Here is a 17,500-nt window from a genome sequence, read left to right as displayed (position 1 = left end):
TTCATTCAGGGCTTGAGCTACTAAAGGCCCTCGACTGACTTCATTGAATATTCTGCAAAAATAACAGTAAAAGAAAATATTTAGACGCATTTTGAATTGTTTTTTACTTTAGAAATCAGATTTTGAAAGTAAAAACAATCTAACTTTTATCGATAATGCAATATCGAACTTTATAAGTAGAATTAATTGTATCTGAACACATAAATGCACTTGAATCATAAGCAATTTTACTTAATGAAACCATATTTACCAAAAGGATTTGTTACTCACGTATCATATTGTTCCAAAAATTCTTGATGATGTGAAGTTCCTTCCAGATTCAACATAAGCTTGCAGAATGATAGCGAGAGACAAGAAGGAATCTCAATTACTTTGGGAGAGGGCAACAATAACTCAGCTTCGTCTAAAATCCCTGATATTTCGTCATCACCCTCCTTTTTCAGTTCTTCTGAAATACCCTTGAGCACAAAAGGAACAGACTGTATTGCTGACATTGTAGGGTGACCTGGTAACTGCTCCATCGTATAGTTTGTATTAGGAGAATCAAGAGACGCTTCTCTTCTTCTACGACCTGCTGCTATAGGCAGAAGGGACATTGCTCCTAACAGCATAGCCCCTTTATAAAACATCTTTTTTATATCACCACTACTCTTATCCTTTTTAAGTGCCTTGAAAAGGTTGTCTTTTAGATTGTCCCTTTGCATTTCTTGTATTCTTATCTGTAACCTCAGTTGATTTAAATCTTGGAGTTGCTGGCGTTGCCGTCGGAGCCTTTGCTCATTTTGCAAGTACTGCCGTTCAAGCTCATCTCTCTGTGTCTGAATTGCATCACTTTGTTGGTCTCTTACGGGCTGTCTCGGATTTTGAGGTTGATTTCCAATTGGAAATGGGCCATATGCAACTACTGCTCTTTGTTGAGGAGGCTTTCTTGGTTTTGGTTTCTTAAAAAAAGAAAACGGATCCTTAGATGGTGGTTTCGAATGTGACTGAACAGGGAATAAGAATACATTAGCACCTGGAGCTGGTGGAGGTGATGGTGCAGCAGGATTATTAGGAATATCGGCCATCGGCGCTCCATATGTAGAAGGTGGAGGTGATGGAGGAAGTCTTGGAGGGGGTGTAGGAGGAGGGCCATATGTAGCAGGTGGAGGGGATGGAGGAAGTCTTGGAGGGGGTGTTGTTGGAGGAGGCCCATATGTTGGTGGTGGAGGAGCAGGAGGAAGTCTGGGAGGGGTAGCTGGGGGTGGGCCATATCCATACATTGGAGTTGGTGGATTTGAAGGTGGAGGAGTGGTTGGAGGAGGGCCATATGAAACAGGTGGAGGAGCAGGAGGAAGCCTTGGTGGTGTTGGCGGTGGAGGTCCGTATGTTAGTGGGGGAGGAGAAGGAGGAAGCCTAGGAGGAGTAGTTGGAGGGGGACCATACCCATACATAGGAGTTGGTGGGTTTGATGGGGGCGTTGTTGGTGGGGGTCCGTAACCAAAACTAAGAGAGGGGCTTTGAGGGGGAAGTTCCCTACTAGGTAGTATTTCATCATTTAGGGATACATATGAGGACTCGGTTTCAACAGGGTTGCTTTGTGAAAATGGCTGACGGTTGCAAAAATCTCCAGGACCACATTCTGAAGTTTGATCACCAAGTGGTTTTTTTTCATCATTTTGGTTGAAAAGTTCTTCTTTTGAGCCTGAGATATGGTAGTGGTAATGAAAATAGTGAACACTGTCACTACTCCCATTTTTATAGTGATCAGAGCTCCCTGGAATAGATGCATCTGATGCAGAATTTACGTAAGTACCAATACTACTTGGATTGCTCAAGGGTTTCCATTCAGATGAATCAAGATCATCACTTGACTCAAGAGGGAGAGTCGCAGAAGGTGGTAAGTATGATGGGTTAAGTGGTTTTACTTCATTTGATGGTGGAAGATAAGTCCTTGGAGGTCGTCGGGTTGTAGTAGTTGGAGGTGGAGATGGTGGCAAAGGATTAGCTTGTACCTGTGGCAATGGTGGATTAGCTTGTACTTGGGGTACTGGGACAAGGAATATTGTTGAAGATTGTGGGGCTGGTGCCGAAGGTTTCGGGTCAGCGGAAGGAAGGCGATAAGAGTTTGAAGGATTTTGTTGAGAGACTTCAGAGTGAACAGCTGTGTGTGTAAGAGGTAAACGGTAAGCGGTAGCAGGGATTACAGCAATAGTTGGTGTTGGAGGAGGAGCGGGGGGATTAGAGGGAGTATTTGGTGGGTTCCTATTTGGAGGGAGATAACCAGTGTTTGTAGGGCTTGGAGGTGGAGCTGGAGGATTTGAGAAAGTATTTGGTGGGTTCCTATTAGGTGTGAGATAACCAGTGTTTGTAGGGCTTGGAGGTGGAGCTGGAGGATTTGAGAAAGTATTTAGTGGGTTCCTATTAGGTGGGAGATAACCAGTGTTTGTAGGGGTTGGAGGTGGAGCTGGAGGATTTGAGAAAATATTTGGTGGGTTCCTATTAGGTGGGAGATAACCAGTGTTTGTAGGGCTTGGAGGTGGAGCTGGAGGATTTGAAAAAATTGTTTGTTGGTTATCATTTGGAAGAGTATAACCAGTGTTTGGTGGGCTTAGTGACCCAGCATCTAAAGCAACTGGATTTGGGCTACTCAGTTTAGAACGTGACTCTCTTACTATGTTCATTAGGGAATGGAGTGTGTCCCTTTGATTTGAATTTAGATCATCAACTGACTTAATACTATCACTATAAATTGATTTAGCTAACATCAGTTCAAATTTTTTATCTTCATTTTGAGCTCTGCTATCTCTTTGACTTGGCTGATTAAAAGCTTTTACAATCTCCAGAGCCAGTCTTAGGTCTTCAAGACGACGTTTTCGTATTTCAGATAGAGCTTCTTCGTCCATTGATTCTTGCTCAAGAGAATATAATTTCTTTTCTCCAGATGCTGAATCAAAAAGTTTTAACAATTCTGAGATATCATCTTGAGTAAACAAAGATTCTTTTTTGTAGCCTCCTCTTGTTCTTTTTTGATCATCACCCTTTTCAGATGAGGCATGACTAACTAATTTTTCCAATGCTGCTTGGAAGTCGCCCTGAATGCTATGTTGTAATGAGCCTGACAAATGATCAAATTTTGGTCTTGTACGAAGAGCTTCTGCCAGCTGATGAGCAGAATGTGCTAAAAGTTTTAAAGTTTCTTTGGTTGAGACATCATCTAAAATTTCCTGCAAAAGAAACAAAAATGAATATATCATGTTATTCATGGTAGTAAGGAACTTGGATTATACATAATGTACTAGTATCTAACATTTTATATGAAAAGATAATGGCCACTGGTTACATATATTTTCTAAATATTTCATTGATTAGACAAAATTAAAATCTTACAGAATCTTTAGTCAACAAAGTCTATATTCAACAGAGCTATCAGTTTACATTATCTTATTACTGCTATTTATTTTCTCTAAAGTTTACCTTTAAAATTTCAAGGTAATTACTAATTTCAGCTCCTCTGGAATTAGTTTACAATTCAGATAAAAGCTTCTCTTTCATTTTAATCTTCCAGAAAAAAGGCTTTATTAGTCTATATTTTCTTATATTGTTTCAAATTTCCAAGCACATAGTATCAAATACACTATAATTTCTTTTAGTATTCACCAAAATGTAATGCGCTGTACTCAATTACCACACCACTAATGACGTAAACGTATAGCAAAACAGTGTCTTAAAAGAACTGAATGACTCACCTCAGACTCAACGTAGAGTTGTGGTGCAAATCGGTGATTGCTGAAGGAACTGGAAAATGGGTCAAATGAGTCATCTGCTGAAGCATCTCCGTTATCTGGATACAAAGACACCAGATCGAAGAGGCTTGTATGATCACTATACCCTCCCGTTGAGTCAAAGCTCCCACCACCAAAAGGTTCAAATGACAATCGTCTTTGCCTTATTTTGTCATCAGTGATGGTGGCTCCAGCATTCGGAACTTCATCGAAAAGGGATTCTTCCTTTTTTTCCTCTTTTACTTTTGTTAATGAAGAAGTGGAAACTGCGCTTCCAGGTAGAGCAACCTTACTTTCAAGTTCATCAAACAATGAAGCTTCCTTATTATTCCCTGTTACACTGGTTGATATACCAGGTAAAGCCCCATGGTACGGTACTTCATCAAAGAGTGATCCCTTTTCTCCGCGCCGAGAAAAACCAGTTGATACAGTAGCTGTGGCTATCTTAGGTCTGGAAGGTTCACTCGCCCGCCTTGGGTAGTCTAGAAGCAGCGAACTCCCTGGGACATAATTCACTTTCTTGTCTTCAATGGCGACTGGAGGGAGTTCATCTAGAATTTTTAGGCTGTGGGACATCGTAGATCCTCCGAAGAGAGATTCTCCCGATTCTTCAGAGGATTTAGACTGCGCGCTAATTTTCCCAGTGTCATGGCCGCCAATGGTAAAGTCCGCCTCATCGAAAAGGGATGTTCCGTTTACCAACAAACAAGGGAAACATAGAATCACCAACACTGGAAAGAGAAAGAAGTTTGGTTATTTTCTTTTATGACCTGAGCCTCGGCAATACAAAAACACTAGGAAAACAAAGAAATGGATGGTAACAAACATACACATGAATATATCTTACCAACATGAACATACCAACCTTAAAGATAATAGCTATTGTACCAACCGTGTGTCACACGATCGTACATAATAATGACATTTCATTTTGTGTATATATTATGCCTGTATCTTTGCTCTCCCCTCGCACTGATAAGAACCTGAAATAACATGTCTGTTTTTCTCACCGTTAACTGTTAACTGGTGCATTGTCGGTTAAACATGAAATTGCCTATTATGTCTTTTATGCCCTTTTTGCCTAGAGTTTATGTATATATAAACTGATATTCTGTAATAAAGTTACTCAGTTGCTTTCATCCTGCCTTTGAGTCACAACCTTCTCTCAGCTCGTCACACTATGATAAATATGATAATGATAGTCATATGTCCTTGACGGGTTATTCAAATATCAACGGTGATGAATATATCAAATGACAAAAAATTTGTATAGTGAGGAAAAATTAGGAAATTAACCTAAAAACTGGAATTTAGGATATAAACAATAAGAATATTGATGCTAAGTTAATATTATCAAGTAGATATTCTTTCTAAGTGGATTGGAGAACGCGTGAGACCAAAGATTTGAAATGGGAAAAGCGAAATGCTTAAAAATGTAAAGAGATTTAGATACATACATACATATATATATATATATATATATATATATATATATATATATATATATATATATATATGTATATATATAAATGTATATACGTATGTATATATATATATCTGTGTGTATATATTTACAGCATACATATATATATATATGTATATATATATATATATATATATATATATATATATGTATATATAAATATATATATATATATATATATATATATATATATATATATATATATATACATACCTACTGTACATACATACACCCATACACATATGTGTATATATATATATATATATATATATATATATATATATATATATGTATATATATGAGTGTACAAGCGCATATACTGTATATTCAACAGATATACTACGAAAATGAGTGAGAGGATTAGTGACAAAGTAGCACACGTATTTGTCTTTCCTATGTATGCTCTCATCACAGTAATCAAATAATTTTAGGCAGATTTTTACTAGACCAAAATACTATCTACGAACTCTTGTTAAAAACATATTATTTGGTTTATCACTTTTTAGTTAACCACTTTCTCATTTTATATTTCATCAAAAACTATTGCATTCAATTTAGGGCTTTTACTTAATTTAGTTTATTTTATATCTCTGTATTTCTTCCGGCTTCACTATTTTTTTTTTTTTTGGCCAAAATGAAACATTTAGGATACGCATGAATCATAAACGCTTTGTTTATTGAGTATGGAAAAGTGATTTATTAAATCGAGTTAGATGATCTGACAATTAAATCGTATCTAAGATAATATCAAAAGAATGAATAAATCTAAGAATTCATCATCTTCAACATTAAACTTCCCACGAGGTTCAAGGATTCGCGACCGTTTTTGATATATTATTGTTATTGATGAAATTTTAGTTAACTTTATTTGTTTAATACTTCAAATTATTTATTCAACTAATTTTCTGGTTGTTAAAAAGCGAGACTATTTGCACGTGCTAGGCGGTATATCTTAGCAATACATGTTTGCAAACGGTTATGTAAGCCGAGCAACCTGAAGTAACGAGAACTTTAGGTGTGGAGGAAATGCCCCATAAATCTCGATGAAGTCACTGGCAAGAGGGTGACGGATTGGATTTAAGGCGATAGATAAGATGTCTTTTCGGCTTCTCCTCCTGATGCCTGACGGATAATTTTACTGAAATCAGAATGGACCGATATGGGTCACTTGCCTTAGTTAGATAGGCACTGCGCTTCATAAGGAACTGGCTATCCTTTGATGAATTTAGACAATGAATCCTCTTGAGGCCCTTTGGGTCAATTGGCGTAGGAGGAGAATATGATAATGATGATGATTTGCGCGTATCTGAATAAGTTCTATTTAACAGTTGAACAATAGCCAATAGTAAGGTTTTGCTCTTCAAGTCAGTCTCTTGAGCTTTACGCAGGAGTTACTAGTCCTAATCTATGTATTTCTTTTTATACTAAGACAAGTTCTCTTTCCATTAATCCCCTTTGAAATTTGATCTACCAAGATAACCAAATCTTTTTTGTCCTGGCCATATTCCATTCTCTCTCTCTCTCTCTCTCTCTCTCTCTCTCTCTCTCTCTCTCTCTCTCTCTCTCTCTCTCTCTCTCTCTCTCTCTCTCTCTTTTGTTTTTTTATTTTTTTTTTTTACGTCATTGATATCGATAGGTCTTGGACTTCATATCTGAGTCTTTTCATGGCCACAGTTTAATTTGAATAAACCATTATTATCATTATCATTATTATTATTATTATTATTATTATTATTATTATTATTATTATTATTATTATTATTATTATTACTTACTTACTTACTAAGCCACAGCCCTAATTGGAACAGTAGGATGCTATAAGCCCAGGGGCTCCAACAGGCAAAATAGCCCAGTGAGGAAAGCAAATAAGGAAAAATAAAGTATTTCAATAACTGTAACAACATTGAAATAAATATTTATAAATATATAAACTATAAAAACTTTAACAAAACTTTCATAACTGGTGAAACAATTCACAACCTTTACCGATAACAGATCAACTTTTCTCTGCGAAAATCAAGATTAATGAATTGTTCAAAACACCATTATTGTTCTCGCGATACTTTCTCTCGACTAGATGTTCCCGTGAAAGTTACATTAATCTAATAAGAATTCATCTTTCCGTCTATCATAATTAGAAAAATCATGGTCATGACTAAAATTGTTCGGAAATCTACAAAATAAGGACCTACGTACTCTGATCAGAGCACGAAACTATTGAGAGAGAGAGAGAGAGAGAGAGAGAGAGAGAGTGTGTGTGTGACGGGCCGAGAGAAGGTTGTGACTCAAAGTCAGGAAGCAATCAACTGAGTAACTTTATTAAAGAACACTCTCCTTTATATACAAAACCTCAGGGCAACAAGAATTTTCATGTTCGAGAAACAGACAATGTTACAGAGGAAAAACGCAGACATGTTTATTCTGGTTCTTTTTAGTGCGAGGGAAGAGCGCAGATACAAGCATAATATATACAAAATAATTTATGTACGATCGTGTGACACACGTTGGTACAAGAGAGAGATCTAACTGGCATCGCAGCACTCACGGAAATACCAGAATTAGTCACACCTTGAACTGATTTAATGCTACGAGCGCACTATAGCAGACATTCAGATGGTCGAAAAACCTCCGTTCATACAAAACTATGTAGTATGATATCTATTTGAACCAAGATAGATTGAAATCCAACAAGTAATATATTAGCAATAGCAAGAAAAATGTAACAGACGCAATGGTAGTCCAGCAGTAGACAAACAGAGAAAAACAATAAAATTGTACCAATGGATAAGTAAAAAGAAAAAAACTCCACATCTTTTAATCACCAGATTACCTTATTGGTATTTCCTGTCTTATTTAGGCATTTAAATGAAGCTATAACCCTAATGCCCCTCCAAGCATGTGTAATAATGATGATCTAAACGCATTCTTAAACATCACCGTCTTTAAAAGTATTGTTTCCATAAATATATTTATTTCCCTGGTTCTCAGGGTGCAATTGTGAATATGATAGCATATACGCAAAATTATGTATTTATAGAGTGGGGTCCCTTTAACGTAGCTTAATGGTTTGAGTATCGCTATGATCAGCAAAACTGTACTAGTCAGGGCAACCCATACTAGGTTGGTTTGTTATGAGTGATCAGACCAGTCTCCCACCATCACCAGTCTACAGTGACCAGCGTGGCGATGAAAATGCCCAAACCCCAGACATGAATTGCCATGTCTGAGGCCTTTGTCCTGCAGTGGACTAGAAACCACTGCATTTGCTGTTGTAGTTTCTTCAACTACCATGTATTTGCGATTTGTTTCTATTTGCGAGAGCAGACACATATGGGGTTGATTGGGTAAAGGTTTTACTTAAACGAATTGTGGTTTTGTTTTGAAGATGTTTTTCATCTTTCTTCATTATCATAATCTAAACTTTCCACCCAGTGTCTTTCCGCCTATCTGCTTTTATCATAAATGGCAGCTTCTCTCTCTCTCTCTCTCTCTCTCTCTCTCTCTCTCTCTCTCTCTCTCTCTCTCTCTCTCTCTCTCTCTCTCCTGCTATCACTGCAACTACTGATTTTTTTCAGAAACCGATGACTTATTTTCTATGAATCTTCATACGCATTTATTCTTTCCTTAAACATTTAATTTTCCTACCTTCATATCTAGTGATTTATCTATCTATCTTAGATAAACAAAGCAGAGACTGATAGATCGATCAGATTCTAAAAATTGTGTGAGCACACCTTAGCCGCGCCCAGCAAGGTGTGGAGAACAATGGAAAATTAAGAAAAAGAGAAAGTATTAGTTTTCATTTATATTTCAAAATGAGTTTTCCTTTTATCTGACTTTGCGACTTACGTAAATTCTGATTTTGGTAAGTCAGCACATGAATAAGCCACCTTAATCACGTAAATTCTTTTAAAATTACAATTACTTAGCAATGCAAAATATTAAGCGAAGTCTTTCTTTCTAACTTTTATATTTTCTTCTCTAATGGTTCTGTTTATTGATTCTTCATAATTCAGTTATCTATTCTCCAACGCATGAGGAAATGCATATTCTTCAAGCAGTCGAGGATAAATAAAGTATTATCAATTCCTGACCTTGTGGTAGGTTGATTAATTTCCAAGAGACGGGATTTTCTGGTTATGTTACATACAGAGGAAATGAAATAACTGAAGACCAAATCAAATTCTTTAAGACCAATGGGGTCCGTCTTCATATAAGATTTTAAATTTAAAAATGATTTACTTGACAAGATATAATGAAAAGTTTCCTTATTGTGGTAAAATATACAAAAATCTTTAGCACAAGATGAATACGAAAATAAAGGTGTGTTATTAAAACTCATTGTTATATTGATATGATTACTTGTGGCTTATCGATTTTCATCATTTCATTCATCAAGTTGTCGAGTGTATGAAATAGGAGATAGTAGCTTCATGGCGTTAAAAAATCCTGAATTCATCTACCTTACTGGATATTACAAAACCAAAATAAAAACGTTTATGAACGAGAAATAAAATACGAATGCTGAATTCAAAAGCAGCAGAAGATGATGTATTGTTTGCGTCTTATGATACAATTAAGGAATTTTTTTACATTCTCAGGTTTCCTGAGTTATGAAAAAAATATAATTGTAAGTGAAAAGATGGATCAGGATATTTTATTATTATCCTTATTATTAATTACTAAGCTACAACCCTAGTTGGAAAAGCAGAATGCTATAAGCCTGTGGGTTCCAACAGGAAAATAGCCAAGTGAGGAAAGGAAATAGGGAAATTACAAAAGAAGTTATTAACAAGTAAATTAAAATATTTTAAGAACAGCCACATCATAACAAATCTGTCACATATAAACTATAAAAACTTTAAAAAAACAAGAGGAAGAGAAATAAAATAGAATAGTGTGCCAGAGTGTACCATCAAGCAAAAGAACTCTAACACAAGACGGTGAAAGACCATGGTACATAGGCTATGGCATTATCCAAGATCAGAGAATAATGGTTTGATTTTGGAGTGTTCTTCTCCTAGAAGAGCTGCTTACCATAGCTATAGAGTCTCTTCTACCCTTGCCGAGAGGACAGTAGCCACTGAATAATTACAGTGCAGTGGTTAACCTCTTGGGTGAATAAGAATTGGGTGGTAATCTCAGTGTCGTCAGGTGAATGGGACAGAGGAGAAAATGTAAAGAATAGGCCAGACTATTCAGTGTATCTGTAGGCAAAAGTAAAATGAGCCGCTACCAGTGAGAAGAATCCAATGTAGTACTGTCTGGCCAGTCAAAGGACCCAATAACTCTCAAGCGGTAGTATTTCAACGGGTGGCTGGTGTGCTGGCAAACCTACTACCTACAATTGAATTGGTTACGTCATGTGTAAGGAGATTATGAATGGCTGTTTGTTGAGGAAGAAAGATGGAATGCCGGAAACTTGTCAAAGTGAAATGGAGACGATGTAATTGAGAGACTGTAGCATCCAGGAAGCCCAAGATGACGAGCGAGATAAAGGCAGGAGGCTACATACCCATAGGATCAGGGGTGTCGATGGAATGATGATAAGCCTTCAGTAAGGAGATGTAGGGAATTGTCTACATTCTTATTTTGGAAGTTACCAGCATAAGACATTTGTAACTAATACTACATCAAAAGGTGACTATAAAATTGAATACTTTCCGTAGTATTATATGTGTAAATTTGATTTATATATATATATATATATATATATATATATATATATATATATATATATATATATATATATATATATATATATATATATATATATACTGTATATACATATATATGTATATAAAGACGGGTAAGGAATAGATACGACATTCTCGTAAAATCCACATGAATTTCTTTAGAAAACTCAAGATCGCCAATTGATAGATAGATAGATAGAGAGCATTGAGTCTATGAGCGTTTACATGTGTTTTTCCAAGGAACATATTGAAGCACATCATAACAAAATAATGCCTCCTTTGATGCGTAAAATATTATGGAGCAACGGACTAAATAGTGTGAGCAAACAAGAGAGAAAACAGCGAGATATTTTTCAAACAAACACCGAGATGGATTTCCATTTTGAAGCAGCTTAAAGGTTTAAAGGCCGCTCATGAATAGCAGAGGCAAGGGACAGTGACATTGCCCTAGCAATCAAGTCAATGCCCTAGAGACTGACCAGATTAACTATGATCATCGCCCAAGCACCCTCTCCACTCAAGCTAGGACCAAGGAGGGCCAGGCAATCGCTGCTGATGACTCAGTAGATAGCCCTATAGCTCCCCCAAACCTCCTATCCTTAGCTCACAAGGACTGTAAGATTGCAGCCACCAAAGGAACTAACGAGTTTGAGCGAGATTCGAACCCCCATCTGGCAATGACCAAGCAAGGATGCTACCACCAGGCCATCATTAAAAAAGAGCATACCCAAAAAGAAAGTTATCTTAACGAATCCTAATCTTAATTCACACCTGAAACCCCATCATCACATTTCAGGCTCGCGCAAACAAGCAACGCATTATGCATAAACCTCTCTTGACTCGAGGCATCCGGGAAGATATCTTCAGACGGGCGAGTCCCTATCATCTTTGGCAGACATATAATTAAGACGTAGCCATCTCTCTCTCTCTCTCTCTCTCTCTCTCTCTCTCTCTCTCTCTCTCTCTCTCTCTCTCTCTCTCTCTCTCACGACGGTAAGCAGAGGTGACATCAAAGAAAAAGCCGATGAGGTGATCCGTTATCTCTGCTCCTTTCCTTTTCTTTCTGGTTCCTGTTCGGTTTTCTATTCCTTCAATACATTTTCTTATTTAAATTTGGTTTCTTTTGAATGTTTATATGCACATTCTGATATGGTAATTATCTGTCTTTATATTTTTTTTGCGTTCCGCTTTCAGCATTTTATCTCAAATTTGCAGTAGTTTTATTTGCTTGTCAGAGTCAAAATTTCTTTGCTGGTTGTCTTTTCTAATAAAATCTAATAATTTAACAACTTTGCCCACTTAGAAAACGAAAAAATGCATCGTCAATTTAGTGAAAAAATATACTTTAGAACCAAGCAGTGAATATATCAATTAAAACTTCAGCAGTGGAACCTAATATTCAGTTTATAAACAAATAAACTCCCAATCAAATTCACTTCAGTTCTTTCCACCGCAAAAATTCTGGTTAAAGAAAAAAAGAAACTAAAAAGATCTACGCGGAGACTTCCAACCCCGCCTCCTTTCGGCCAATTTACATCTCATTGGACATCCATTCAAGCGATTCTGACCAATGAGAGAGGCAAGCCGTACCCTGCCCGATTAGGAGCAAGAATTTATCCTTGCTACTTTCTCGCTCAAATAAGTTTTACAACAGTGCCCTTTTTTGTGCTACAGTCATCACAGTTCGCAAATATCGTTGATAGTATTAAGAAAATATCAGCGATTGCAGAAAAAAAACCAGTTGCTATGGCAGCGAGACCTGTTTCTTTAACCGGTTTCAAGTGGGAACGCTTCAGAAGTAAAGTTGTAATAACGTGATTTGGTTCAGATTGTTATAATCTAAGGTAACAAATTACCCGTTTTCCGTGTGATCTATCGGTGGTGATTACACAAACATCGAAAAATGAAAAGCAAGTTCTGTGACAGAAAAAATTTTATCAGGTCAAAAATAGTCCAGGCATTTATGGGTAGTCCGTTGTGTGGTTATACAAGATATTCAAGTATACTTTCAAAGGAAGTGTGTTTAATAGGTATCTTAGACAAGAAAATACTAATGGGAGAAATACGTTTTATCCTAATGATATCACCTATACCCTTCGTGTGACAAATTGCAAAATATGCCGAAATATAAGTTTCTTTGCTTTGGGGGTAAAAGAAGCGATCGATATATTTGGAGAGAGCGAGAGAGAGAGAGAGAGAGAGAGAGAGAGAGAGAGAGAGAGAGAGAGAGAGAGAGAGAGAGAGAGAGAGAGAGAGAGAGAGAGAGAATGGTTGCGTCTAAACATTCCTACAGTGTTAAAATAAATCGTAATTTTAATCGGAATTTATCCGTAACAAAATATACTATTCTCAGCCGTATTTCAGAAAATTCAGGCGACCGTAATTTTACCCTACTTTGTTATTATCTTTCAAGCGTTGGTGACCGCAATATCACTCCTTTACGCCAATATGTCCGTTTTTAAAACGGGAAAGCGTGTTAAACATTCATTCCAGGATTTTTTTTTCTTTTTACGGCCAATTTTTAACCGTGTATATCTAATATAAAAAAACTTCACTTGTTAGTTTTAATGCGAATAAAAACAATTCTCTCTTTGCTTTGAGTAGAGTTATCTCTGCATTAATGCTCAAGTTCTGTCTCTTGAACGTCTTCGTTCTGTTTGTATTTTGAACTTAAAAATAGATTGTGAAATGTCTAATGCTTGAGGGTACACTCGGGCATGCTGTTCTATCTTATTTTTATTCTTCTTGTTTTTTTTTTTTAAGTTTTTATATTTTTATATAAATAAAAGATCTGATTTAATGTTGTAACAGTTCTTAAAATATTTTATTTTGATTGTTTGTTACTTCTCTTGTAATTTATTTCCTTGTTTCATTTCCTCACTGGGCTATTTTTCTTTTCTGTTGGAGCCCTTGGACTTATTAGCTTTATGCTTTTCCAAGTAGGGTTATAGCTTAGCTAGCAATAATAATAATAATAATAATAATAATAATATTATTATTATTATTATTATTATTATTATTATTATTATTATTATTGTTATTATTATTATTATCATTATTATTATTATTATTATTATTATTATTATTATTATTATTATTATTATTATTATTAGCTAAGCTACAACCCTAGTTGGAAAAGCAAGATGCTATAAGCCCAAGGGCTCCAACAGCGAAAAATTAGCCCAATGAGGAAAGGAAATAAGGAAATAAATAAACAATATAAGAAGTAATGAAAAATTAAAATTAAATATTTTAAAGACATTAACAACATTAAAACTGATATTTGATATACAGTATAAACTTTAAAAGGACTTGTTAGGCCTATTCAACATAAAAACATTTGCTGCAAGTTTGAACTTTTGAAGTTCTACTGATTCAAATACCCGATTATGAAGATCATTCCACAACTTGGTCACAGCCGGAATAAAACTTCTAGAATACTGTGTAGTATTGAGCCTCATGTTGAAGAAGGCCTGACTTTTGGATTAACTGCATGCATAATATTACGAACAGGATGGAACTGTCCGGAAAGATTTGAATGTAAAGAATGGTCAGAATTATAAAAAATCTTATGCAACACGCACAATGAACCAACTTAACGCCGGTTCCAAAGATTAATATCTAGATCAGGAATAAGAAATTTAATAGACCGTAAGTTCCTGTCCAACAAATTAAGATGAGAATCAGCAGCTGAAGAATAAGCGCCTCTACTCATTTGACCAACCACTGAGACTTATCCTCTCTTGCAAGGAATACTAACTCCATCCTTGGAAAACTTTAAAACTTTTCTTATTGAAAGAGCTGAACCACAGACCAACCCTTTTGCGGTTCTTTCCTTGTTCTGTAGATATTACTTTGGACATTGTTTGGCAGTTGTAGATTCAATAGTCAATTGATTCATACAGCCCTTTGGAGTAACACTTCCATAATATGGAACTCAGACCTCTATTCTCTATTCCCTGTATACTTCAATATTTGAGGTAGCTTCGTAGTAACGTTGGCGCAGTTTTTCATTGATTTGTTTCCGACCTCAAATCCGCTAAGGGCATTATAGGTTAAAGTTTCAGTGACACAACCGTATTGCTCTATTAACCAAAATGTGAGTGTTTAGAAAGTATGCCATTAGCAGTTATTATTATTATTATTATTATTATTATTATTATTATTATTATTATTATTATTACTAGCCAAGCTACAACCCTAGTTGGCAAAGCAAGATGCTATTAGCCCAAGGGCTCTAACAGGGAAAACTAGCTCAGTGAGGAAAAGAAATAAGGAAATAGATAAACGATGAGAAAAAAATAACAATAAATTAATATAAAAACAGTAACAACATCAAAACAGATACCGTATGTCATATATAAACTATAAAAAGACTTATGTCAGCCTGTTCAACATAAAAACATTTGCTGCAACTTTGAATTCTTGAAGTTCTACTGATTCAACTACCCGGTTATGAAGATCATTCCACAACTTAGTCACAGCTGGAATAAAACTTCTAGAATACTGTGTAATATTGAGAGCCATGATGGAGAAGCCCTGACTATTAGAATTAACTGCATACCTAATATTACGAACAGGTTGGAACTTTCCAGGAAGATCTGGATGTAATGGATGATCAGAATTACAAAAAATCTTATGCAACATGCATAATGAACTAATTGAACGACGGTGCCAAAGATTGATATCTAGATCAGGAATAAGAAATTTAATAGACCGTAAGTTCCTATTCAACAAATTAAGATGAGAATCAGCCGCTGAAGACTAGACAGGAGATCAATACTCGAAACAAGGTAGAATGAAAGAATTAAAACACTTCTTCAGAATAGATTGATCACCGAAAATCTTAAAAGACTTTCTCAATAAGCCAATTTGTTGTGCAATTGAAGAAGACACAGACCTAATGTGTTTCTCAAAAATAAATTTGCTGTCAAGAATCACACCTAAAAATTTAAAAGTCATGCAATCATACTTTGAGTTTTGTTAGGATTCAATTTCATACCCCATAATTTGTACCATGCACTAATTTTAGCTAGATCTCTATTAAGGGATTCAGCAACCCCAGATCTACATTCAGGAGATGGAATTGATGCAAAGAGAGTAGCATCATCTGCATATGCAACAAGCTTGTTTTCTAGGGCAAACCACATGTCATGTGTATACAGTATGAAAAGTAATGGGCCAAGAACACTACCCTGTGGAACACCAGATATCACATTCCTATACTCACTATGGTGCCCATCAACAACAACTCCTTGAGATCTATTACTTAAAAATTCAATAATAATACTAAGAAACGACCCACCCACTCCCAACTATGTGAGTTTGAAAACAAGAGCCTCATGATAAACACGGTCAAAGGCAGCACTAAAATCAAGGCCAATCAAACGAACTTTCTGACCACAGTCAAGGGATTTCTGCACAGCATTGGAGATTGTAAGAATGGCATCACATGCTCCAACACCTTTACGAAAACCAAATTGCAAACTAGGGAACAGATGCTTACCTTCAGCAAACCTATTACGATGTTTTGCGAAAAGACGTTCAAAAACTTTAAATAATATGGGAGTTATGGAAACTGGACGGTAATCGGTTATTGACATTGTTTCCCCAAGTCACACATAAGTGAAGCAAACTGCATTGATATTGATCTTCTGTCGTATATGGTCGGCATGTATGGCAATGTGCGATATACTTCTCTTGTAGTTTATTTATTTCTTTATTTCCTTTCCTCACTGGGCCATTTTCCATGTTAAGGCTCTTGGGCTTCTAGCATCCTGCTTTTCAAACCACGGTTATAGCTTAGCTAATAATAATAATAATAATAATAATAATAATAATAATAATAATAATAATAATAATAATAATAGCGCGATTGCATTTCCCTTGCCCGTGTTGTTCACTATTGACGCATAAGTTTATATCTACTTAAATAAGAGATAGTTTTCTTGTTGGGCAGAACTGGTTTAACACAGGCTTATACTTAAGAAAACATATAAGTTAGGAGAGAGTATCTACTTAAGATAAAATTACCTTAGTTGTAGAGATAAATATATTGGATATGCGTTTATCGTTTCTTTTTTTTTTATTTAGATTAATCTACCGTAAGGACTTTAAATGGAATTTATTTCAACTCATAGCACAAAAGTTAAACATTTGTTTTTATCATATTCTATTAATTTTGGAACTAACCAGATGCCTGGCAGGTTCACTACCAACCCTAATTTAACCGAATTAAATTCTATTTACTGCCAAACTTTGATTAAATAAGTTGTAGGTGATAGGTATGTGTGTATGTATATATATATATATATATATATATATATATATATATATATATATATATATATACATATATATATATACATATATATATATACATATATATATATATATACGTATATATATGTATATATATATAAATATATATATATATATTACATTATATATATTCATATATAAATATATGAATGTATATATTATATATATGTATATATATGTATATATAAATATGCCTATATATTATATATATTATATATCTATATACATACATATAT

At 35.3% G+C, this 17,500-nt stretch overlaps 1 protein-coding gene across 1 annotated transcript in view; it reads right to left on the bottom strand.

The window, feature by feature from the left end:
• The window catches only part of LOC137618097 (uncharacterized), a 45,002-nt gene that overhangs the window by 3,149 nt on the left and 24,353 nt on the right, over positions 1-17,500 (bottom strand). The window contains exons 2-4 of the mRNA XM_068348084.1: positions 3,729-4,495; positions 271-3,206; positions 1-52 (exon numbers count right to left, since the gene is read on the bottom strand). The exon at positions 1-52 is cut by the window's left edge and continues 3,149 nt beyond it. Coding sequence (XP_068204185.1) covers positions 1-52; positions 271-3,206; positions 3,729-4,495 — 3,755 coding nt within the window. The remainder of the gene's footprint in view (positions 53-270; positions 3,207-3,728; positions 4,496-17,500) is intronic.

Source organism: Palaemon carinicauda, chromosome 24 (assembly GCF_036898095.1).
Source record: "Palaemon carinicauda isolate YSFRI2023 chromosome 24, ASM3689809v2, whole genome shotgun sequence".
NCBI classification, from domain to species: Eukaryota; Metazoa; Arthropoda; class Malacostraca; order Decapoda; family Palaemonidae; genus Palaemon; species Palaemon carinicauda.
Note: the sequence above shows the minus strand (reverse complement) of the source record. Positions and strands in the feature narration are given on the sequence as shown.